This window comes from Lissotriton vulgaris, chromosome 3_2 (assembly GCF_964263255.1).
Source record: "Lissotriton vulgaris chromosome 3_2, aLisVul1.2, whole genome shotgun sequence".
Classification (NCBI taxonomy): domain Eukaryota; kingdom Metazoa; phylum Chordata; class Amphibia; order Caudata; family Salamandridae; genus Lissotriton; species Lissotriton vulgaris.
In genome coordinates, this window is record NC_141690.1 from 25777842 (window position 1) to 25804339 (window position 26498).

General features: G+C 43.1%; 1 protein-coding gene across 1 annotated transcript in view; it reads left to right on the forward strand.

Moving 5' to 3' along the window:
• Window positions 1–26498, forward strand: part of ARAP2 (ArfGAP with RhoGAP domain, ankyrin repeat and PH domain 2) — a 1270949-nt gene that overhangs the window by 844272 nt on the left and 400179 nt on the right. Inside the window, exon 18 of the mRNA XM_086964430.1 lies at window positions 24673–24871. Coding sequence (XP_086820556.1) covers window positions 24673–24871 — 199 coding nt within the window. The remainder of the gene's footprint in view (window positions 1–24672; window positions 24872–26498) is intronic.

The window sequence follows — 26498 nt, forward strand, 5'->3', positions numbered from 1 at the left end:
GAACTAACTGGAAGTGCTCTCAGCAGGAAGTGGGGCCTGCTGTGGAGCGGAGATCACCAGATGCGGGATGCAATGAGGTAAAATTGAGCAACACAGAGTAAAAATACTTTTTAAAAACGTTCCTTTTTAAAATTAGTCAAACAACGTGCAAAAAAGCGGTATTTCAATATTTCAGCTTCTCTTTGTCTCACTATCTGGGAGCAATACCCAAAGACCAACTGCCAGCTACACCTAGTCATGTGACCCAAGATCAGGTCAGAACATCAAATGAGTAGGACAAGAAAATGCCAAGGGTATGTCCAGACGTGGGTCCCTTTCTAGCTGTACCACTGGATTCAAGCTAGCATGGCTGATATGGGGTGATAGCCCAAAACTGATCCCAGTATGATTTTGTCTTGTCCAGGGAGTACCTGGCATAGCAGTTCGGTCTGGGCTGTTCCCACGGAGGGCAGGGTTAGGGCTGATTTGCATATGACTGGGCCCAGACTCGGGTGGCATAGTGAGCAAAAGAACAAAGGATTAAACCAAGATCTCTTGACTGGAGTGAATTTATGATTTATTCAGCATTCCGTCCATCATTTGTTTGCATTGCACTTTTCACTCTAAATTCAATGGGACATGGGTCCCTTGCTCCCTGTGCCACTGGATTCAAGCTAGCCTGGCTGATGAAGGGTAATCCCCAGAAACCGGTCCCAGGTTGCTTGTGTCCGGTCGAGGGAGGACCTGGCTTGGCAGTTCAGTCTGAACTGTTCCCATGAAACACAGAGTCAAGACTGATTTGCATATGACTGTGTCTAAACTGGGGTGGCATGGTGAGCAGAAGAAAAATGGATTTAACCTAGATCTTTTGACTGGGGGTGAATGTATGATTTATTCAGCATTCCATCCATCATCGGCTTGTGTACAACTTTTTAAAAGGGGCATCTTCAGAATTGTGCCTGAAAATCCATCTTTATTTTTATAGAACGCTTTTAATTTCAATTCTTTAGATTCCTAACTTGACCTGTCTCCCTGCTCCCAATTGGAAGTTACAACTCACTAAATGCAAAAAGTTAACTTCAATGTTAGCCTATAGGAGATGTAGTCCTTGCAAAAGTGAAAAACGAATTCGAGTTTTGCACTATCAGGACATATATCGTACCTTTTAAATCCATTGCACCCAGGCGTTTGGGCTGTTGAGGGCCGACCGTAGGGGTGACATATGCAATTGTATTTATATAGAGCTTATTACCTCTCATGAGGCATCAATTTGCTTTTAGGTGAGTAGCATGCTACTCTACAACCCAAAAATGATTTGTTGTGGATTAGTATAGCCACAAATGAATTAATTTGAACAGTGGGCTTTGGAGCCTGATAATTGGATTGAATGGAGGGATAGGAGAAACAAGAGTCTAGGAAGTATTTTTTGGGAGTCATAGTAGTAAGATGAGGTTTGGGAAGAGTAAAAGGGATAGATGGCTTGGAAGAATCTCTAGAAATGAATTAGGGAGATCACAGTAATAAAATGAGGTTTGGGAAGAGTAAAGGAGGGATTGATGAGGAACAAATTTAGAAAGTGTTATTTGGGAGATCATAGTAGTAAAATGTGGTTTGGGGTGATCCAGGGAGGGAAGAGTCTAGAAAGGTTTATTTTAGAGATAATAGTAGTAGAATGAGGTGTGGGATGAGTCATAGAGTGGAAATAGAAGATATATTGAGAGAGGCATAGGTTGAGACATAGGGTAGTGCTTTGGAGATAGTCAAATGTTTTTCTTTTCTCTCCTACTGTAGAAGTAAAATAATACATATATATTATATACATATAGGGGGTATATATGTATAAGGTAGATAATCTATCAAGACTTAAGTTGCATTTTATAAACTCAGACTTTCAAGTGTTGCTGTGCTTTAAGCTATATGTATCAAAAAGGAAGGTTTTGGTCTAGGAAAAGGTTATTTTGCCAGGTTGAAATGACAGTTTTAAACTGTATTCACACAGGCTGCAATGGGAGACAAATAAATTCCATCAGGATACAAATGACAAAAATTATAAAGCTATTTATTATATTACCAAAGAAGAAAGAGACAACAAATATCATTCCCAGCATCATAAAATTGACAGTCATCACGAAATATGCTTGCTTTCCAAACACAAAAATCTGGTGGTTCCTTTGATTTCCACTTTTCAGTAATTAAGATTCATGCAAAGAGCATTGCTGTAAAAACAAATATGTGTCCTCTAAGCCTTGATTCGATAGTCTGATCAGTAAGTAATGTGAACAACACAGTCAACACTTTTTGGGACATGAATTGATAAATTCATAATGTCCTTCCCATATCCAGCAAGACAGCCAGCTGCAGGACCCAAACATGTAAATCAGTTGCCCAGCGAGGCATCTGATTATCCATGGCAGACATTAGAGAGATTTTCGTTTTCCCTACCTAAGTAATCTGATATTTAATGATAGCCACTTTCTGAAAAGTTTCATTTTTTTAGTACTTTGCAATACTGTAAATTGGTTCCAAAAGTACAGTATTAGCCGTTCTATATCAGGTGTTTCGATCTTATGTTAGTCGTATTTTTGAAAAATAAGAGTCTCAAACTTCAAATTATGGTTCTTAACTCAACAATAGCAAAATTAGTGACACCAAATTTCAGTGGCGGTTGGTGACATCTGAAAGCGGTGAGTGTAAAATGTCCGCCTCAGTGCCCTATGGTGAGCGCCCATAGATCCCCCCCAGAAAAGTTTGAAAAAAGAGTTGTCAAATGGTGCATTTTCAAGCAAATTTTAGAAAGCTGTTAATTCCTGCACTACAAAAATATGGTTCTATAATTGCTTCCAAGTAACAATCCACTTCTGCACTGATCATATCATACCTGCTAACTCCCTGCAGTGGCTTGTTCACAAGAGCACAGTGCATCAAAGGCAAGAGAGGCATCCTGGGATTTCCTTTCTCAAAGATGGATTGCATTACACTACAACAGAGTACTGCCCGAGGCAACTAATGTCAGTGCCACTCCATGGAATCTGTTACCAGGGCCCTGTGTTTTTGTTTATGCCCTGACAAATAGCTTGAATTGTTCTGCTTTCATTTGAAAGTGCCTGTTTTTCAGCAAACCAGATTTTGTAGGCTGCATGCAAGCTATGTATCAGGCCCTAAAGACAGCACACAGCTGCTCAGTAGCTACTCTCCCAAAATGGCTATAAAGATAGAAATAATACTAAAGCGCCAGAGTGGCACAAATCTGTGAATAATTTTATGATAGAGCCCTGCCCTACAATGTTGAAATTAAGGTAAGAAGGCACACATTTAGTTTGGTCCTTTGTTTTATTCAAATGTTTCAGTCATTGACAATAAATGAATCAGCCTGTGGGAATCTGCTTGCCTTGCACAGATTATTCTTCACAGTGAATGGCACGACTAGTTCACTAATTATTAAACTTACTTTATGGGACATGGACTCAAGATACACCATATTAATTAGGCTCAGCCAATGCCCACCAGTGTAACAAAACCTTAGGGTGCCCCCCCCCATGCCCCATCATGTCTTATTCACAATTCCCTACCATCACAAGCTTCGAATTGCTTGACTATTCCACAAGTGACATAGGCCTGTAGACCCACAGGCTTTGGATGTAGGGTACTGAGCTGTCCTCCAGGTGAATCAGACGTTATAAACTAAGAAGTCAACTTCAGCCTTCTTGGACAGCTGTTAATTCACCCTGGATCACTTGTGTCACACTCTTCTAAAACTGTGTAGCTTTCTTTCAGTGCTTTATGTATTCCCTTCCTACTTACATCACTAAAAATCTGATTGATGCTGTTATTTCCAACACCGAGTTTAGGAAACCATGTCCTGGCCAGCAGTGAATCTCCTAAAAGTCATTCTTCCAGCACATGGGCCAGGGAATAGCAGCAGAGCACACTGGTGTCAGCAGCTTGCAGGAGTGACCTAAAATACCAATCATCTTACTGCTTACTGAAACAACCACGTGACCACACGCTGTGTGCACACCATACGTTACACCATACATTACAGGAAGCTACAGGTGTTATGGTAGACCTTTTAGGCCTAAAGTGATCGGAAGGTGGTGGGAAGATGTGGCTGCAGGCTATGTATTTTTCATACAAAAGTGCAGGACGGAGAGAAAGTACACGCTCCTACAGAAGGATAACATTGGGCCCTGCAGAACATCCTCTTTTATTTAAAATTAGAGGTGGAACTGGCCTGAGTGCAGCCCATTCAAGTTCCGCTTCAGTAATCTTCAAACGAGATTGTAGAGAGAAGACGAATGATTGCAAGCACACCCCTGCCAGCTCCAAATACTGTTTTCCTCTTTCTAATTATTAGAAAGACAAAAAGAGTATTTGCACCTGGCAGGGGATAAATGCACTTTTTTAGGTTGAGCCTAAAGTCAGTGCACATGCGCTACTCTGCGAGACTTGTTGTTCTGTAGTATGTAATAGAAGCCCCGCCCACTCTTCGCCCATATTTGTCATTGGCGTGTGTCATTGAAATTTTTAAATGCTGGCTTCTGATTGGTAAATAGGCTTGTTAATTCCTCCTTAGTACCGCATTGTCTTCATTTGTACCCTCCCATGGCGACTGGCCCTTTTACTTGCCTTGTTACATGGTCTCCGTTGCTTCCGCGCTACCGCGTTTTCCCCGCTGTGCGCTGGATTTTCAAAAATCGCGGGTTACGTGACAAAGCCAGCTCGTCATGCGCGTAGCGCAGGTAACGCCCATGACGAGCTGGCTTTGTCATCCGCGCGGAAGTGGTTAAGCCGGTGAGTACTATTTTGTTGATTAACCATCTAATGGGGACAATGGCGGCTGTTTCTTGCATTTGCAGTGTGCCCACATAGGACAATGGCGGACGATTTTCACATTGAGCGCTATGCTGCTCTAACTTTAAAAGTGACCCAATTGTGACGCTTTATTTGTATTTTACTATGTTTGAGATGGAAGCTGCATCCGCTTCAGGGACACTAAGCTTTCCCTCAGCTTTTATTTAAAAATAAAAACTTAAATTGCATGCTTAGCACGGCGCCTGCTTTAGGGACACTGTGCTCATTTTAATTTTTTTCTAAAGCTATAATGTGGAGCCAGACGCCTGCTTCAGGGACACTGCGCTTTGTTTCTTTCTCTTTTTTAACTTTATTGGTGAGTGTGGCGCCCGTTTTACAGACACCGTGCTCTAAAATACAATAGGTCTCGCTTTTGCAAAAGGTTGAACTAGGTATTTTAACACCGTGGCTGCTAGGGAGAATCTCCTCCTGTGCTGGGCCCTTATGTAAATAGGTGTGGTCGTGACGGAACCATTCCACCAGCCCAACCGTGACTGATGACGGAATGGTTCCGTCACTAGCATCGAAGGGGTTAAATGACAATGCCTTTTACTATTATAAAAGACATTGCCTTTTATAATGCCAATAGCTTAAAATCCTGCAATTGCGAGTCCTATTGCATTGATAATGCTTGTTGTGCATATGCCATTGCCTGAAGATCATTTATTTAGTTGCCTGCCTTCAGTGCAACCTGAACATTGGCAATGGGGCCATTTCGGCTCTCTAAATAAATTTGCGCCAGCACTGCAGTGCTCCAACCATTTGTTGTATACCAGGACTGGCGTATACATGTATGTGCGCACACACAGACTTTGAGCTCACCGGCACATTTCACACAGACCAGTCCACTCCAGACACAGTCTGTCCCACACCGATGACACAGAGTGTGGAAAACAATGTCCTGGCCTGGGTGCATCCCGTTCAAGTTCCGCTTTGGTAACCATCAAAAGGGATTAGAGAGGAGAGACGAATCATTGCAAGCAATCCTTAAACACCATCTGCAGCTAGGACCTCATGCCACAATACTATATTAGTGCAAATAAGTGTGTTTAACCCCCACTGTAGCCAAATGCAGTTTTTCTCTTTCTAAAAAGACAAAAACAGTATTTGGCACCAGCAGGGGTTAAATGTACTTTTTTTGTACATATGCGGCCTGAAAATTATACATTTCAGCAGATAACTGAAGTCTTTGCCCATAGAAATTTCGAGAAATATCGAAGAAGGTGTTCAGATGCTTAAAACATGTATATACTGTGCGTTATTATTTGGCACGTGGCTCACCAACACACTGACTTAATTAAGCTTACCTCCTGGGGGGAAACTGAACTGAACTCAATGCCGTGATCACAGTATTAGCAACCAGAGCGCCTGTGGCCTATCTCTCTTTGTTCTGTCTGCAATTGCAAGACAATGCCTGGGGAGTGAGAGAGCCTCCTACCATCCCTGCACTGCCTCATGTCACGACTAGCACATTGCTCCAGAGACCAATCATGACGCTGCTCCTGCTGTTGCAGCAGCGTCGGGATTGGCTGGGGCAGGAAACCCAATGCTCATTGCTGAGACCAGGGGCTGGGTCTTTGAATCAACCCCAGCTCACTAATGTGGCATTGGAGACACTGAGAGACTGGGCCTAGTGCCCATGTCGGGCTGGCCGGAGAACGGCAGCCGTCCAACTGAGTTCTAAGCAATCCTCTCCTTTATCAACCACGGACCAGCATCCATTTTGTGCTTCCTCTTTCACTATCAGAAATAGAAGAGGTATGCACTCATGACAAAGTGGGATTGGAAACAGAAAGAAAAATGATCTTTCAATCTTTGGCGGCCATCTTGGATAGGGCAACCCATTTGGTGCTTCCTCTTCCACTACTAGAAATAGAAGAGGTATGCACACATGACTAAGTGGGTTTGGAAATAGAAAGTGGAATGATCTTTCAATCTATAGTGGTTACCTTGGATAGGGCATCCCTATTTGGGCTTCCTCTTCTACTATTAGAAATGGAAGAGGTGCGCATGCATATCAAAGTGGTCCTTGGACTTTGGAAATAGAAAGAGGAATGATCTATCCTCTTACTGTGGCGGCTTTCTGGGATATGACAACTCACCCCTTTCCACCATACTGGAATAGTCAATATCTCCATCAATGACACTTGTGCATTGACCACGGGTTTCCCCTAAAATACTCAGATGCTGCTTTTCCCCTCTACCTTCCTGCCTGTTTTTAGCCTCGTAAGGTATCTCCCTTTGGTCCTGATCTGACCGCACTCCTCTTGGTTTTATTCTCACTCGATTTCTGGAATATGCCCACCCCTCTAATTTTACTTCTTTGTGCTATCACTACCCCTGTGGCCGCTTTTTCTATCCACCACACCACGTCTTCACCTCATCTCTTTATCTCGGCTTTCATTCGAATTAAGTCTGGAATCAACTGCTTCAAAGTAATTTATCCACCAATCTGTCCAAAGCAGCAGCAAAACGGTTCAAGCATAACACCATTGAACAATTTCCAGATTCCCTCTTTGTTGACCAATTCCATAATGGGCGTCTAGGGAAATCAAAAATGACTTCATTTTCTTCACTCGCGACAACACTTCCTGGTCCTCCAGCTTCTTCAATTCCTTCAACCTCTCCTCCTCCTCTCCTTTCCCGCATGGGAAGTGGTTAAAAATGTCTCCCTCCGTTTGCTTTAATGGCTCTCTCACCATTACACTTTATAACAATGACACTGTCATGATCCAAGCTTCAGACTACTGTCTCTCTCTCTTTGACCACCTCTTCTACTCCCTTCGTCTCACCCCTGCGCCTATGATCTCTCCGGATTCTTCCTCTTCTTCTTCTTCTAGCTTATCTACTTTCTCCCTTTCTCCCCCCATGACCCCGAGACATTCCTTCAGACCGCTCTCCCGGGAGTCACAGGTCTACCCTTTATCCCCCTTTTCTCTTGTTCCCTCCCCTCCCATTCTGCCCCATTCCCAACTGGATCTACCCCTTACCTCGTCTGCTTTACACCCCACTTCACCTCTACATCCTGCATCTCTGCATTATTCCACTGCTTTCTCCCGCCCCCTAACTCCCTATTCCTCCCCATTTCCCCCTACTTAATCCACCTTTCTTACAACCCGAACTACCAATCAACTCGCCTTACCCTTCCCCCTCCCTCCGCTCTTCTCCGCCACCCTTTCCGCTCTTCCCCTTCCCTCGTACCTTCAATTCTGTTCTTACACCTCCCATCTCTCTACAACCTTCACTCCCCCCTCTTATGCCTCACATCCCTGCCTCCCCTCTTTGTAATTTCATTCTCTTCCCTCCCTCTGACCTTACACCTCCTATCTCCACAACCTACACTCCCCCCTATGCTTCACAACCCTGTTTTTCCCTCTTGGTAATTCCTCCCTCTTCCCTCCCTTTGGCCACACAGTCCTTTACTGCTCCCACAACTACCATTTAGCTCAACCCCCCCTACTCCGCCTGGTCCCTACACCCCTACATTCACCTTTCATTTGCCATGGTACCTGGCCTGCACCCTCTATCTTCCCCCATTCCTCTGGCCTTCCTTTGACCTCCCTCCATCCTTCCCTGTATAGCCCCTTCTCCTCTCATCTTACCGTATCCATGGCCTTCCCATAACCCCCCTCCTCTCCCTCCACTTCTCGCCCTCAATTTTACTTCTCAATGTTCCCCTCCTACGTATGCTCTCTATTCTTCACCCCTGCTCAACACCAGTAATAATATCACTGTAAATCCATCCACTCCTTTATACCACCATTTTTCCACCCCCTCCGACCCTTGAATCACATCACTCTCCCCAGTCCCCACAACCCCCTGTCCTCCTTTGCCTACTTCACTTCCTCCCCAGCCTCTGACCCTTGCACCCCAACACTCTCGCCAGTCCCCCATATCCCCCTTTCACCCTTCGCCTAGTCCATACCCTCCCTTAACCATTGAGCCACCCTTCACTCCATGCTCAGCCCACCTCTCCCTGGAAACTAAACTTGATTCTCTCATCTCTTCCATTTCCCAGCTTGAAGCGTCCATTTCACTAAGATATCCCCCTCCACGAATAACCTCCAGAGGAGTTCCTTGCTCCCGGGCCCCAATAAAGCCAACCAAAGTCTGTCCTTCACAGACATCGCCAACTTAGTGGCTAGCTACAAGACTACCAATGTCAATCCCCCTCCACTCTCCTCTCCTAACAATTCTATTCAATTCACCATTCAGACCATCTCTTCCGTCAGAACTTACCAGCCTCCCCCTCAAGGGGCACCCTCATTCAAGAATCTAATCCCTATCTCCCTTATCAGTCCAGACACTCACATCACCAAAACAGTTGCGTCTGAGCTACATTGTATGCTCCATAACTGCAGATCTACAACAAACACAAACTGGAAATCTCGGACACCATCACCCACCACAATTTCGACCTGCTCTTTCTCACTGAGACCTCGTTTGATGACTCCTCTCACACTTGATTTGAACTTTTGATACCCACCGACTACTCTATCCTCAGAAACGACAGAACAGACAAGATCGGGGGAGGTGTTGCGATTATCTTCAGAAACTCCCTCCAAATCAAGGCATTTCCCACCATCCTCTTCAGCACATTTGAATGCCTTTCCCTAAAACTCCAAGTTGATCACGGCTCACCCTTCAGGTTCCATGCCATCTACAACCCGCCCGGCAATTGCTCTTCCTTCATTGAGGAACTCATCGACTTCATTAGTGACCAACATTCACAAACTGACAAGCAGATCTTCCTAGGTGATTTCCATCTCCACTGGGGCTCCGTGGAAGACTAAGCTGCCAACAAGCTGGCAACCTTTCTCTCAGCTAACAATCTTGTCCAACACTGCTTGGAAATTACACCAAGGGCCAAGGGCTCAATTCTGGACCTTGTTATTTCTAAATCAGACCAGCTTACCATTGCTCCCCCTATCCATGTAGACTGGTCAGACCATTTCCTCATTCCCTTCCGTTTTCACCTCTCGCACATTATAACTCTCGGCCAACCTAAAAGGGCCTCTTCTTGGTTCCGCAACACAAAAAACATTGATCTTGAGACTCTATGTGATTCTGCTATGCGTTCACTTCTTAGTCTAGACCCCAATACGGATGTCAACGATCTCACTCACCATTGCCTCTCAATCCTTGCAGTCGAAATAGACAAGGTTGCTCCACTCCAAAGCAAAAATAAAAAACCCATCCCCTCAGCTCCTTGGTTCAATAAAGCTCTCTATGACGAAAGGAAGAACTTTAGAATCTTGAAAAAACATTTGAGACAATCTCCATCCACCTCCAACCTCTCTCTTTTAACGTTCATCAAGAGCCAAATACCGCAAGCAGATCTTCTAGGAAAAAACATAACATTTTATATCCCTCCTAGATTCAGCTAAAAACAGACCCAAAAAATATTTCGACCTCATCAAAAACCCAAACTGTTCTCCCCAAACCATCAATCCTGAGGATGCTTCAAAGAAGGCAACTGAGTTCGCTATATTCTTCAATCAAAAGGTAAAATCACAGGTGGAACAGGTCATCCACCCCACCCCCATTGAAGAGGGAAAATCCCTAGTCACTTGGCAGAACTTTGCCGCCATTTCGGAAGATGATCTCCTAAAAGGCATCCTTGAAACCAAACCCTCCAACCATTCTTCTGTCCCCATACCCATTGTCATCGCCATTGATTTCTATACCAATACTCTCTCCTACAGGACCAGGCTAGTTAATCTCTTCCTCAGTCAAGGATCCCTCCCAGTTGTCCTCAAAACAGGACAGGTTACCCCCCTTCTAAAAATAAACCTCTGCAGATGCGAATGACCTCAATAACTTCCGCCCCATCACCAATCTCACTTTTCTTTCAAAGATCACAGAAAAATGTGTTGCAAAACAACTTTTCCAAATCATTATAGACAATAATTTCCTTGACATGTTCCAGTCTGGCTTTATTCAAAATTGCAGCACCGAAACAGCTCTGCTGCGAGTGATCGATGATGCTCTGCATATACTCAATTCAGGGGAATCGTGCCTTCTGATTCTTCTCGACCTCTCTGCAGCCTTATCATAACACCCTCCTTAACATTCTTCAACAGAGAATGGGCGTGGAAGGCACAGTACTCAAATGGTTTGCCTCATTCCTCTTGGACAGATCTCAAATTATCAAGATTGCGAACAGTCTCTCGTCTCCACTGGTGGTTGGTCAAGGCATCCCTCAAGGTTCTATCCTTGCTCCCACTCTGTTTAATCTCTATCTGGAACCATTAGGGAACTTCCTAAGCAAATCTGGAATCCTCTACAATCTCTATGCGGATGACACCCAAATCTACCTCAAGGTGTCTTCCTCTCAAGATCTCTCACTACTCAACTCTACTCTCAACTCTATTCACAACTGGATGTTAGTTCACTAACACATTCTCAATCCCTCCAAAACGGAATTCCTCCTCCTATCTAGCTCTCTCTCCCCGCCTCCTGGTCAAGTCTGGATGGATCAGTTGAATTTACTCAACAGTAAACCCATCATTGTCGACTGCGCTAAATCCCTAGGTGTCATACTTGACAAAAGACTCAACCTATTCTCACACATCAACTCAATTGCCAAGAGCGCACGTTATCAGCTGCGCCTTCTATGGGGGATTTGTCGGTTCTTCCTGGAGAAAGACCTAAAAACCTTGGTCCAATCACTAGTTCTCTCTAGACTGGATAATTGTAATTCTCTTCTGACTGGCCTTCCCAAATCTCACCTCTACCCCCTCAAATCTGTCCTCCATTCAGCAGTTTGCTTCATTTCAGGGTCCAAACAAAGTGACCACATCACTCCTATCCTGTCTTCTCTCCGATGGCTTCCCATTGAGGCTAGAGCCATTTACTAAACGATGTGCATCACCCACAAAGCTTTGCACTCTTACTCCCCTCGCTGTCTGGCGAATAAACTGAAATTGTCTGGAGGCTCAAGACCTTCTCGGAATGGCGAAAATTTCCTGCTTGAGCCCCCCCCTCCTTCAAAAGGGAAACATTGATGGCTCAATCGTTCTCAGGTAATGCAGTGAGAATCTGGAACTCGCTTCCTCCTTTGCTCCGTGCCATCACCTCCATCCAGATCTTCAAAGCGGACCTCAAATCTCTTCTATTCCAAAGACACATTAAGAACTAATTCCTTCCTTCTCAGACCCCACCAAGAAGTTCTTTAGTCATTGTAAATTTGTTATATATATTTATATTTTTGTCTGTACATTCTTTGCTTGCTGTGTTTGATATTGTGTTCCTTTTGCCTGCGGTGTTTTGATTCTGTGGCCTTCTATTTTTGTATGTTCCATTTTTGTAACATTTCTCTTATGTAACATAACTGGTTCTATTCTACAGTGCTCTGACACCTTCGGGTAAAGTCTGCGCTTTATAAAAATGCATTAAATGAATAAATAAATAAAAGATGCTTGTGCGCTGGCTGCTAACAATGACTGACTACTTGAATGGCAGTGCCAATATTGTTAGCCCTGCTCCCTCAAACCTGCACTGGTTCGAGGACCCACCTCAGGCATTCAATAGGATACATGCTGCATCCAGCCCATGGCTTGGAAATTTTAAATATTTGTGTTAGTAGTTTATTAATACATTTAATTGGGGGTCCAGGAGGACATAATCAACAATTAATGACCAGAAAGTACAAAATGCTCTTTTCAGCAGAAAAAGGTTTTTCTCTTGATCTAAAATGGTATGTTTATATAGCTTTTTAATTTATTTTTGCAGTTTTATATAGTGCAGATTTGGCCCAAGCGCATCATGTCATTTTTTAAGCACAGGGAGGTTCAGAGATTTACCCAGCATTGCTGTTTGTTTAATATCTATGGATATTAAGGTATTTTGGCATATGATCCCCTTGGCAGATCCATATTCGGGGAGAAGTAAGAGTGTTTTGTTACATATTGGCAGTCTTGCCCTACATTCTTCCTCATAACTGCCCCCAACCTCACATTTTCCCTTCAAACTCCATCCTAATCTTGTTAAAAGGAGTGGAGTGTGGCAGTCTGCACAATGTTTACAGAAAGGAGTTGTGGACTAATTAGAGAACAATCTCATGTAAGATGCCATAATCTTTCCGATTTATACAGTCTCCCAGTTACTCATGCAGACCTAAAGCGTAACAGAACTGACAAATTTGAAGTTCACTTCAAGAAAAACATCACAATTGCTCATAATGCCTGCACTCTTTTGAGGTTTTGCCTGCACACTGCTATTGTTTTAATATAGACTTAAAAAGACTATTGGATGTAGCATATTTTCCTGCATTTACCAATGCTTGTTCCTTGTCTGCTTCTCTTTTCAGTTTCCAGCCACAGAAATACTGTTAACATCTGCTTTGGTGGAACTATATTTGCACAAAGGTTTGCCTTTAACTCTTGCACCTTATTTACACAACAACACTCGGAGAGATTAAGTGATTTGCATAGAAACACAGGATGTTGTGTGGCGCCCGGAGATTAGAAATGGGATCCACTGCTCGCGTGTCAGAAGCTCTGTCCCCTGCGCCACATCCTGTCCACACTCCACTCCCATGTTACTCGTCAGGGAACTCTTTCCTTCCCTCGGACGATGATTGATAAAACAGCTCTTTATTTATTACATAGGCAAACCCGATGCATTAACAATGCTTCTTTTACTTGAGGCCCGGCAACCCGCTTCAAGCAGAATCACAGTTGCAGGTAATCTTGACTGTTCATAGTTTATCAACATTTCAGCCAAATTATCTATCTCTTTGGTATGTACATATCCGCACTACCATTACCTTACATTTATACGAATTTCCTTCCAATTTGACAACACGACTCAAGTGCCTCTTACAGCTTACGCAGATTGTTTTTCGAACAGAATAGGAAGGTAGTTTCATCATTTCGAAGGCACAGGACTGGAACCAGAATAGCTTTAAGGGCGTTAGCCACACACTTCTCTGCAATATCATGTATAAACATGTTAGAAATGATGGGGGCTAGGGGGCATCCGGTCTCACTCCTTTATTTACTGGAAAGTGCGCAGTTGTCTCCCCTTGGGTACCACGTTTCTTTGTATTGTTATTAAATTATAACATGATGGTAGCCCCCGTTATTGCTTCTGGCACAAGACTGAACAACAGCGACTGGCGCAGATTATGTTATTAATTATTTCAAGAAGTCTTTCATCCTTCAGATACATGTATGAAATGCTGGCATTAAATAGACGAAAGCTCCATCTACCATTCCAAACAAGGCCTAATGCTCGTCTAACAGTCATTTATTGTGCTGTTAAGTGTTCAGAGGCAACTGTAACCCCGAGGACAGACTCTCACCAAACAATGTACTCACCCCATTGAAGAGGAGCATTAGCTTTGAGTTATTTGGGACCGCACAGCATTCGCTTGTAAAAATTGGGTCAATAATGGTTGATTGCCAGGGAGTAAAGAATGCACCCAGATTAGACAATATGATTTAATAGCAGGGACTTCTCATAAGGCAGAATTGTATACAAGCATACTCTACTGGGACTAAATCCTTTCCTGTCATCTTTCCTTCATTCTGTGCTTTCACCATTTCCTTAACCATAATCAAAGGTGGTTTCTCCATTGGCTGTAGGCGGGAGGGAGCTAACCATGGTCTAATCTTCTGATTTAATGCTATTTCCATAGCTGTTAAAAATATGAGGCACACACTCATCATAACCAATGTGACATTTGGGAATGAATTCACAGTGTCTCAGACCTCTGCCCATTAACACCCCAAATGATATCCCATTTTAGGTAGTTACAGGTTCCTGGACTCATTTTTAATCACAAGCATGATTCGTGGATATCTTTACCCCACACTACATAGGATATGAAAATGTTTCTTACGACACATTTTCAATCAATCTTGTTGAGTCGCTGTGGGCTATATAAGTGTCTTCATTCATTCATGCATCAATCAATTGGTGCTTTATTCGACAATACAAGTCATAAAAGCATATATCAAATACAAAACTATTCATACAAATGCAACTTTCTGTAGAGCGTAATAAAACCAATTCATTGCGAAATATCATTAAAATAAATAAAAATTTGTTAAAAAATGAATTGGACAGCTTCATCCTCTATTTACATTCAGCTAAACAAGACAGATACGAGTCAATAAAAGCAAGTTATTTTGCAGTCCAAGGGTCATGTGTACAGGTACGAGGGAGATCACCATGCATGCATTCACAATAAATAGGCATGGACAGCTGGTGTCATAGCTGCTTGAGCAGTTCAAAGGGTGTCTGTGTGATCTAGCAGCCCATGTTATTGCCTTTGAGTGTATGACTCACATGTTACACAGAAACTTAGCAAAAGCACATACAAATTCCTGATTCCGGTCTGATCTGAGTATCCTGAGGACAGTTTGCTATTGTGAGTCCCCATCAGCCTGCATATGGATTTAATCCATGAACGGCGAATACCATCCTATCCCGGGCAGGCAAAGAAAATGTGACCAACAGATTCTGGGGCAGCATTACATACTGGCCAAATGCCTTCTTTATTAGGGGCCCATCTTGCAGTAAAAGCTTTTAGAGGCAATGTGTCTATTCTAAATTGGAAATATAATTTCCATTCTAGAGTTACAGTAATTAGATCCCAGTACCGTTCCAGATAAAATGCAGTTTTAAAATCATAAATGCCTCCAATCAGCGAGTGACTAACTCGATCTAACTGCGTTTTTGCCTGCCCACTGCCAATAATGGGCATTCAACAACCTTGATGTTCAAGGCGGACTTAAGACTGGATTGAGCCAGTAGTCCCCAAATCCAATGGCTACAAACAACTTGTGAGTCTTTCTCAGCCATAGTATTTTACACATCTTGTCTGCAGTCATCACACCCCTTAATGCGTCACCATAATATGCCAGCTCAGGCTGAAACCACAGCCTAATCCAAAATAACAAAGGCTACAATTTGGCTCTGTCTGCCAATGGTCATTGACCCATGTCGAAGGGGGGTACTTTGTGGTTAATTGGCCAAATTCCTCAAAAAGCGATTTTCAGACCTATTCAGCAAGGAAAGATCAGAGAAACCTCATAGCCCCGAGCCACAAAAACAGGCACCAATATCTTTAGCATCATACATTTGTAAAGTAGGAGCAATGGGTTTCATTAAGGAGCAATTGTACTCTCTGACATTGTACTCTCCGACTATAGCTCCTGTTATTTGCTTGTGCTTGAGAGTTAGTAAATCTAGCTGAGGTTTCCATTAAAGGTTCGGGGAGATAGTCACTCACAAATAGTTAAAAATCTTTAAACTATTGGGTGGCTCGCCCCCAGCTCAAGTTTCTCTTTGAAAGATCTGTGCTTATTAAAATACATTATCTTTGTCTTTATGCAATTGATTTCCAAACTTCAAAGGGAACAAAATTCCGAAAAGCTATGCAAAGCCTGTTGCAGACCACTCTGGGTTTTGGAAATCAATAAGGTGTCATCCGCAAAGAGAAAGATCGGTCTTAATACCCGCCAGAGATGGAGCACAGGTAAGATACAACAGTGTTGAGAAAACAAGGTAGGTACCAGCACACCTTTCTGACGAAAACCCTTTTTGATAGAGAATCGGTCTGTCACCTGTCCTTGAGAACCCCAACGGATCTGGGCAAAGTTCCCTTCATGGAGATAAATGAAGAGTAGCAAAAGTTTGTTAGAAAGAGCCAGAGGTTTCAAAACTTGCCATAACCCCTCACGCAGGACCAAATCGAAGGTGGACTTAAATTCGACGAAAGCAACATATAGTGTTCCTCTGCTGACCATCACTACTTTCCAATAAGCTAAAAGAAATGGAAGATTTGATACATTGTAGACCCCTTCTTCCGGAAACCCGCCTGAAAAAGAAAAATAACATCATTTTCCTTGATGTTTCAGTTTTGCTTAAATTCAATTGGGTAAAAATCTTCTGTATACATTTGATCAAACTAATCATCCTGTAATTCGGAAGGACAGATCTGTCCCCTTTTTTGTATTTTGGGATTATCTCTGCTCTCTTCCATTAATCTGGGATCGGGGTGCCACATGGGATTGCGTTTGCCAACAAGACTATATATTATGCCCATAAATCAATTTCAAACATAGAAATCTCAGCCGGTTTGCCATCCAAACCAGGGGCTCTACCTCTGGTTATAGCACTAAGGGTTGTCATTGCGTCACTTATGGTAAAAAAAATGGGTCATTTATATCGATAATATCGTCATTTGCCTCTATCCTCCTTAAAAAACTCAAATCATTCGGTAATGCAGAGTCACAGTAGAGACTAGAAAAATGCTTAATCCATGATTGCAGGGCTACATTGATATGCAAGTGATCCACAGGTACATCCCTCCCTCGTTTAATAAGAGAATCCTTGTGAGAGCAGGCCTGTTTAAGGTCCTACCATCTAGATTCACCCCAAGCCTTCCTAGCTAGAAGCTGAGCTCTTCTGTATCTCTTCCTGGCCAAGCAGATTCCTCTCAAATCCTTAACTTCTTATTGCCAGTCTGAGATCTCTGCGAAGAGGTCTGAATTCTCTGTCAAACCACTTGTGCTCGCTAGGGGATTTCCTTCTATAATTTGTACAAGGAACCACAAAATAAGACAGTATTTGCTTGAAAAACATGTTATGCAATGCAATTGTGGTCATACCTAACGAGGAAGGGGCCATAAGACTTAATTTGGTCACAGAGTCCTTTAGATTCATACTTATTTTGTCTAAGACCAGTGGGGAATCAATGACCTAGGACCATTTGAGCCGTCGCATATCAGTCATTGGTATCAGGTTCCTAGTTGAGGCTGATGATGAACAGTCAGTTCTTAAATTGGGGCAAAGAGAATTTAAGGAATGACTCAATGGAATATGATTGCTCTCAATGCTATTTATAATAGACAAATCAATGAGAGAGGACCAAAGATGGAGGTCTAGAAGGATATAATCAATACGACTAGAATTAAGTGAGTAGTTATATGTGCCAGCACAAAGACCATCAGATAGGGTTCTGCCATTAGAAGCTCTCGAGCCGAAATTTAATGTTAATGCTTTCAGTTGTAAAGCAGTCTCCATCCACGTCAATACTGTGGAAAGATAAAGCTTTGTACACCACATACCCCATCTTACAGCACTAGAGTCATCATTATCTAAGGGATCAACCATGGTATTTAAATTACCCCATAGAATCAAACCTGGATTAGGAGTACGGGCTGACATGAGTTCCTCCAGGTCTGTGATTACGACTGGGCAGAATTCACACTGTTTTACTCTGCAGAACTGTGAAAAGTGCCAGAAAAACTCTGCCGCGCTCTGTGCAGTTCTGCCAGCGGCAGAGTCTGTTGAGTTGTGCTGCGCACACTGGTTTTAAAAATCAGCGCAAACGGCACTACAAATCGCGCCAGAGGATGCAGCTGCTTTCTGCCGGCTCGAGTAAACATTCTACTCGAGCAGCAGCTTCCTCAAACAGAATGGCATATTTCTCAATGAAAGCAGTCACATCATGCCTTGACCACATCAATGAGAAATATTGCCAGGAGGAGGTCTAGAGCGTGATTTTTTTCTCTGGAGTGCTTGCTAACTTACCGATGACGAGCCGCTCGAGACAAAAAATTCAGCTCCACGTCACTTTGCTGAGTTTGTCTGAACTCCACACTCTGCATAGAGTGGGAAAAACTCCATGAACTCCACCAGAGGAGTGAAATTCTTCGCCCACCCCTAGCTGTGAAAGTATGAGTTCTTAGGGCTTCCCTAACACCTCTGGCATATCTATGAAATACACCAATATCAATGGGCCTCTTACTTCTAGCCATGAGAGGAATAGCCAGAATATCTGGTGAGTCAGTGTTGATCAATTGAGTTACACAATCCAAATCCATTCTAACCCAGATGGTAAGACCCTAGAGAGCTGGTCAGCCAGTCCATAGATAGCAGGAATTAAATAATTCAAGTAACTAAGTTTGAGACCAGATTCCATACTCAAGGTTTCTTGGAACAAACAAATGTCATACTGCTTAATGCAAAACTTCCAATCAGGAAGAATGATTTTAGATTTCAAGCCAGTGACATTCCAAGATTAGAAAAAAAGCACATTATTAGCCCCAGAAGGTTTTTTTTGGATACTTTGGTCAACTGGGAATTGTTTGACTTAATGAAGAACTGTGCGAAAAGGTGAACAACCTACCTTCTGACCATCAGCATCTGGGATGATCATATAATGGTCACCAGGTCTTGAAGGCAAGGAGCGTGGTGTAGGAGACAACATTTCAGATGCCAGAGAAGATTTATTTAAACATGGGCCAGCAACTGCATTTCTGAGTGCTATATAGGTAGCTCCCTGTCTAGCTGGATCTGAGTAAGATTCTGGGGTAGCCAAGTTGTCAACATAATTTCCACCTAGAATACTAATGGATGGCTGTCAAGTCACCATCCTGAGTGGAGAGTTAAACCATAAAGAATTAAAAAATCTACCTCTGTTACTAGGTCAGGCAGAAGGATAGGATGGCACCTGCCAGGAACCATTTGCAATAAATGGTTTCAAATGCTTGGATTGAATTTTAGTCTGTGTTAGGGGTTCAAGTCCTGATGTCCAGAGCTACTAGATTGTCAACCAAGAATTTAGAGTCAATTCGAGATAATCAAATAGACAATGAGATATAGTAATCTGTTTTTCACTAATAATTTAATGAACAATTGATTGGAAGCCCCTTACATGACAAATCCAATGTATTGCCTTATTGTTTAGGGATTCTTCCCCTTCATAGGTGGACTTTTGCAGTACTTTAGGTACAATAACCATAAAGATGAAAGCAGGATTTATGGCACTACTAACAGGTAGCCCTTTAATAAAAGGCAATGGGTGTTGTGAAAAATCAGGATGATCTATTAGACATCCTGGGGTCTGTATCTGTGACGTTTACTAGTTTTAACAGAATAGGGTTCAATCGACCTACATAGGACACAGGCTTGGTCAGAAATAGATGAAGAGATAGGGAGAGAGGCATAACACACCACAGAGGCAGGAGCCACCACCTATTCAGAATAATTAATCATAGGTAGTGTGCTGATTTCCGGACCTCCAGTTTCTATTGTTACTACATTTGGGTTCTAATGACTCAATCAGCAAGCAAACTAGCCATTTTAAAAGTGAAACCTCCACTTAATTTCTTAGTTTCGCAACTAAGGTGGTATAATGGACATGATCTTGTGGGGGGATAGAGGAACTTTAGTTGACCTAAGTATATCTCCGCATTTATTGGGAGCATCTTGAGCACTTAGAACTTCAGATAAAACAGCAAACTGATTGTTACATATTAACGGATCCTCAATTGAAGCTTGTGATGGTGTATCGGGAGCAAGGTCAGTCATAACAGACAGTGATAGAGGAAATTCCTCCCCATTTAGAGAGGCTGACTGTGCCTTTTTGATTTGTATATTAAACATCCAGAGTATTTTTTCCCCCTTTGGCTACTCACACCCTTGGAGGGTGAGACCTAATCGCTGAGGAGCTTGTGTCAGTCAATGCCGATGTTAGAATAACTTCACAATTGGCCAGTAAAGGGTTGATCCTACCTAGCACATGATAGGTGATCACAGTGGGCTTCTTTTTTTTTTTACTTTCTTAAGCCCCAACCCAAAGCTCCCCCGCTGCTTTTCCCCCCATCACATACAAAATTAGGACACGATAATAGGCCTAAAATGTAACGCCTTCACATGATTTCCTTGTCAAAGAACAAGAACGAGACAGGAAATCACTTACCAGGATATGTTGATGAGGCCATATCAGTGTAACAATACAAGAAAAAGGCCCAATATTAAAAGATCTGAAATGGAACAAATCAGTACCTTAAGTATGCCATGAAGACAAATGAAAAGGGGTTGGCCCAGCCTCCTCCAGGCTCCTCTGGGCACGGATGGGCCAGCCCATGGCCGGGTTGCCGCGCGTGTCCATCTCAGTGGGAGTGCTGCTTTGCTTATGAGGCATCGGTGGGCAGATTAGACAGCAGGTGGTTGTGGGATTTACGATTTCTCCCCAGTGGCAGTGGCAAAGCACGCTGCGGCTCAGCCTCTGCAGAGCCGAAATCGAGGTACCTTTGTGGTGGGTGAGGTGAGCATTGAAGAGTTGTCCCTCCGTTGGCAACGAAAGTCAAAGTGTTCGCCCCCAGCACGGACTTGTTTGGAAGGGTTTTCTGCTCTTCTTTCCTTGTGTTTTGAGCAGATCACCTGCTGTTTGGAAGTATATGAAATGTAACTTTTGAGTATTGTATTTTAGTTTGCATTATATGGTTTTCTCCTCTGATGAAATCAGCAATGACAAAACACATGTTGGCTAGAATGAATGAAAAATAAAAGAAGATTCTATTTTCAGTGATTGCTACTTTGATCTTTTGGTTGACTGGAAGAGACCAGTGCTTGGGGGACCACTGTTGAATTATTTAGAAGTTTTCCCGCTAAGAAGTGATTGGTAGCAAGTCCTCCCCTTGGACGCACTAGGACTCAGAGTCTATAATGAATTGATTACATGGGTAGTGTGCATCCTTCTTTCTCCTTTCTGGCTGTCGTCAATGTAGGAAACTGGCTCTTTATAAGGTATAACAAAAAGAGGTATACCTTGCAAAGAGTCCAGGTATTCCCGTACCAGTGGAAAGGGGAACACTGTTGTAACCCCAAGGTGCTTTTCTAGGGGGTAGTGTGATCGAGCATCCTTCGACTTATCAGAAAGGAGTGTCAAACATCTGCACATACATACAATAGTCAATAGGCGATGCACACATCTCAGTAAGGGGACCCAAACCAATTTATACAAATAACACATATCGTTATAGATGTTTAGGCACCAGAATCAATACGATCAGATTGTATGTTTTTCAAGAGGGATTACTTTTGCATTTAAAAAGTGCAATTTTCAGAAGCTGCAATGTTGTCCTATGGGATGAAAAACAAGTGTGGCATTCATGTACAGTACAGCGACTTACACTATAAAATTTCCAGGACTTAAGGTGAGTATGGGGGCAAGGTCAAAGGCAGCACCCAAACGTCACCTAAGGTGGCACTGAGGCAGTCGGATTGCAGAGGTGCTTTTCACCATCGGGTGCCCAATGTTATCCTATGCGGATCAGTCTGACCAAAAACAGGCTGCCAGCTTGGACTGGGAGGCCATTCGGTCAGAACCTCAAGGGGTGCTCAGGTCTCATGAGGCTTGGGGACATGGGGACACCGTTGATCCGCTACTCTGTGGGCGGCGGGTGCAGATGTGTCTTCAGGCTTTGGAATTTCGACACCAGGAGCTCTAGGGGTAAAGAGGGACTGTAAACAGAGGCTGCAGGTGGCGTTGGGAACTCTACATTGAGCTTTGTCCCTGGAGAGTCTGGGACCATACTGGCATAGTTGGCCCACTTCAGCTCAGGCTCAGTGGCATAGGTGTTTTCTCGTGTTGGGTTTTTGGCGGTCTGGAGTCCTCTCAGGTCTCTTTGTGTGCCTGCAGGAATCAGAGAAGCAGCTCTGCTGCTCCACCAGAGTTCCTGAGTCTTGGCAGAGGCACTGCCAGTCCTCCCAGGCTTTTGGTGGCACAGCAGCTTGAAAGATGAGTTGACTTTGACACAGTCATCAGGAACAGTAGACAGGCCGGCAAGGTTTGTGCCCAGTCAGTTGCTTCCTTCACAATTCTTGTTTTATGCAGCTCTTCTGTCATCATTCTTTTGGTCAGGAGGATCTGATTCTCTGGTGCCAGGGTTCACTAACATACTGAATTTAGAAGCATTAGGGGAGTGTAGGTTAGTAGTCAATGGGCAACCCACCCTTGTGTTCACTATGACCCTTATATTATCACTTCCTGGGGGAGGTGATCGTAACCCTGTCCCAGCATTCCAAATTTCGCCATCACCAGTATGGCTAACTGTGAAAAGTCGGCCCCACTTCAGGTAGCCCACCTTAGGGGTGGCAATAGCCTGAGGGTGGACATGACTATCTGATGAAATAATTCTTCCACCTGTTCAGGTTGGAACCAGGTGTCGAGCGGGTGCTTGGTCTTGGAGTTCGTGTGACTACAGACGGACACCCCCCACTAGGATCCATGGGGTAGGAGTTTTCTACAGCCCATATTTAGCTTTTCTTCGGACAACACTGAAGGTCTAAAACCGCAAATTCACTCTAAAATCTGCCACAGGTGAGGGTGCACCTTAGGGTGCGCATACCCCCTTGGCACATCTGGTCCTGATGAAAGCCTCTCTAATTGCGTAAGGAGGCTGAAACATGTAGACTGGCCATCACTTTGTCACCTAGGATGTTCCTGGTCAATTTAACCAACAAAACATCTATTATCACCACCTTTCAATCTTACCTTACTTGCCATTATTGAAGTTTGTTTAGGATAAATAAAGGTCATTTTAACCCCACAGTGTGATTTCTCACTTCATGCACAGTCCAAAAAAACCTGCTCCACTGTAATCGAGCGTTGTAGCACACCCAGGAGGCATTCAGCCCCTCGGGTGGGAACCCAATGATGAAGCATTATACCAACTAGGTTGGTGAGTGAGAGTTCTTTTTAAAACACTGTGTGACTACTCAGGTATTGCTTTTCATTGGAATCATTCTTTCTTTGTTGATTTAGAGAATTCTCCCACCTGTCCAGGTGCCAAATGTCATGGGGAGGTCAGCTTCTTCTCTTGTGAGAGAAACTAGATTCACATAACAAAAGCGGTAGTCAATTTGAAGCTCCCCTGCCTTTGGAATATGAATTGGCAGGTCATCCTGTGGGAGGAGGTGAAAACATTACCTGCTCAACCACGCCTAGTCTGTGGTCTCCCAAGAGCAAAGGCCTTCACCCGGGTGGGGAGGTGGGGGTCAGTCACTCGTCTTTTGTGGCGGGCTGACGAAAGACAGTCAGTCAGCCAGCACCAGGGGCTGATAGGTTTTCAGGTGAAACCCCTAAGGGGCCCTTTGGGTGCCATCATTACTAAATCTGACACTGGCATTGGTGTGGATTTATTATTACGAGTAGCCATCATATCGCTGGGGAACTAGTTTTCTCCAGTGTATTGGTTTCGTGAGGGGTTCTTTAGGGTGGCAAAGCTCGTGCTGCAACCCTTGGGGATCCTCTTTAGTGCCTCTGGCCCAAGGTACCAAGATAACCATTTACTAGGGACATATAGAGGGTACTAAAGGTATTGTCTATTGGGGAAAACAATTTCACAGTTTTTGGATGGAGTTCTGGCACTGGGGACCTGGGCACGTCCAGTCGAAATCACATTAAATAACAGGCAAAAAGAGGTGGGTGACCATGACAAAAAGGGCACTTTCCTACAGTCAGTGATCACATCATTTGTTATTGTTGTCCCTAATCTTCCTGATTTTACCTGTAATACTGATCACCTCCATTCATTTTATCTTTCCCAGTTGACGGTCCTTATCAAACCACCCCCCAACCGATGCATTTTTCCCGTTACATATGGGATTGGCTAATCCTTATGTCGCGAAAATTATAACTTTCTTAAAGGTAAGCAGTGCACCTGGTCATTACGTCTTTATCTGCAGGCTGATTCAAAGTCTTCCCAAAAATATATTGCTTTATCAGTACTTTTGGGTACATAAGGACAATATCTCCCTATACCCGTCTAACTGTTTGTAAACTGACAAAGTTGCAGAGTTTTGAACATCATGCAACTTGGAAGGTTGAATCAGCCCCTTTAAAACATAAATAAAGTCTATTTTCTTGCACTGCAGCCTGAGCACTTTAAACATTCAAGTTAGTCACTGTAGGTTTCATTTTGCATGTATTTAATGTTCTCCTCATGTATGCCTTTCATAAATTAGTATGCTATTAAAATTCTGTTTTCGTTAAATCGTTTTGCCTACATTAATTAATGTATTTGTTTGTTGCAGCATTTTGTCCCGTCTGTGGCAGTGCACTTCATAGATCGAGATTATGATGTGATTGGTCAGATGTTCTACAAAGACTGCCATAGCCTTGATCAGTGGAAAAAGTGCTGGTTTGCCCTAGAGAAATCATGTTTGCACTATTGTCCGCCAGAGGACAGCACCAAAGGTGACACAGTACATCTACGGAGGCTTCAAGAACTTAGTAAGAATCATGTTTACCAGTTATCTTACTTGATATCGAAGTGGACATTACCTCCTATCCTGTGAATCCAGCTTCAGTACTTTAATTTTTTTGCACACCCAATTCTTGGAATTACTACAATGGGTATCTCCCTTAATCACTACCACAGGCTTCATAAGTTGCAGTCTATTTGTATCTAATTAATGACCTATGTAAGTTATTTTTCGAGGCCGATCAACCCTTTACTTAATAATATATGTAGCCCAGAATTACTCGACTGTGTGTGCGATGAAAGTACAACTTTGTTCTAAATGGAGAGAATATATTGGAGTTTCCCACCACGCCTGGGGTCTGAAGCACAGAAGTGCTTAGAATGAATGTACAGTGTGGATTTTATGTGAATGCCAATAATTAATGATCAATTTGCATGTGTATTGTATTTGCAGTCTGCTATCACTAGTGCAGAATGTAGTGCACATATTATTAAATATTGTGAATCACAAAGGAAAGGGGCTGCACAGGGTTGCTCTCCACTCTTGAAGCTCACCAGGGAATGCACCCAATCTTTTAGAACATCCATAGGGTCTCGAAGCATTGAATGGCTTTCAGAGGCAGGCAGTAACCAGTTGGAAATTATAATCTACCCATTATGGAAAGCCTCCTCTGTGCTAGTACGAGCTATTGGCTAGAGGGGATCTAGGTCTAGAGAGCATCCTCATTTTCCCCAGAATGTAGATTTCAAGCTGCTATAAGTTGCATTATGACCCCTGTCCTCTGTGGTGAGACACTACTACAGTGAATGTGGATACTGGAATTTGAGTTCTCTTGCATTTCATGCTGTGGTCAATGAGCTCTCCCCAGGTTCCCACACTGTTAAAAATAATGAGAGGCTATTTATGAGGAGCATGCATTTAAATCATGCACCTTACCATGACTATTCCAAGGATCAATATTCTGAAGTGAATGCCAAAAGCATATTGTTGGTACTCTCTGATCATCTTTCATGTTAGTCATTTAGCATGTAATACATCAGCAGTGCTTAATTTGAGCCGGCGATTTACAGTGCTCAGCACCAGCACCTAATTTTAAAAACTGGCACTTGTTACAATACAACACACAGTAATGTTGTGTGACTAATTTTGAGACCACAACAGTTTTTAATAATTCAGGACACATTAAAAATGGCTATTACCTGCCGCCCAAGCCATTCTTATAGCTTTGTTTGGCCTGGAACAGGATGAATTGTGACTCTTGCGGAGTGAGATGATTAGTAATTGTGGTTCTGTTATTGGCAGCTCTGGCAAGAAGGTGCGGACTTCATTGGGCTCCTGAGACAGGCCTTGTCACTTAAATGTTTTTACAAAGTGAGCTATGTACCCAAGCTCATGCATGAAGCAAGGATTGCTTCCTATATTGGTGGATTGGAATCTTTCGATTACATGCCAACTCAATGCAACATTCATTTTTTATTTTTTTTTGCAGCTATTAGTTCTACTGAAAAGTTAATTAAATATGTAGGCACCATATGTTAAAGCCGAAGTATTGTTTGTTTTGTCCATAATAGGGTTGAAGGGTTGGGTCCAATCTGCAACAACATGATTGTACGTTTTCCCCATGAGCTTCAGCGTTTGTTTTTAAATTTCAGGAA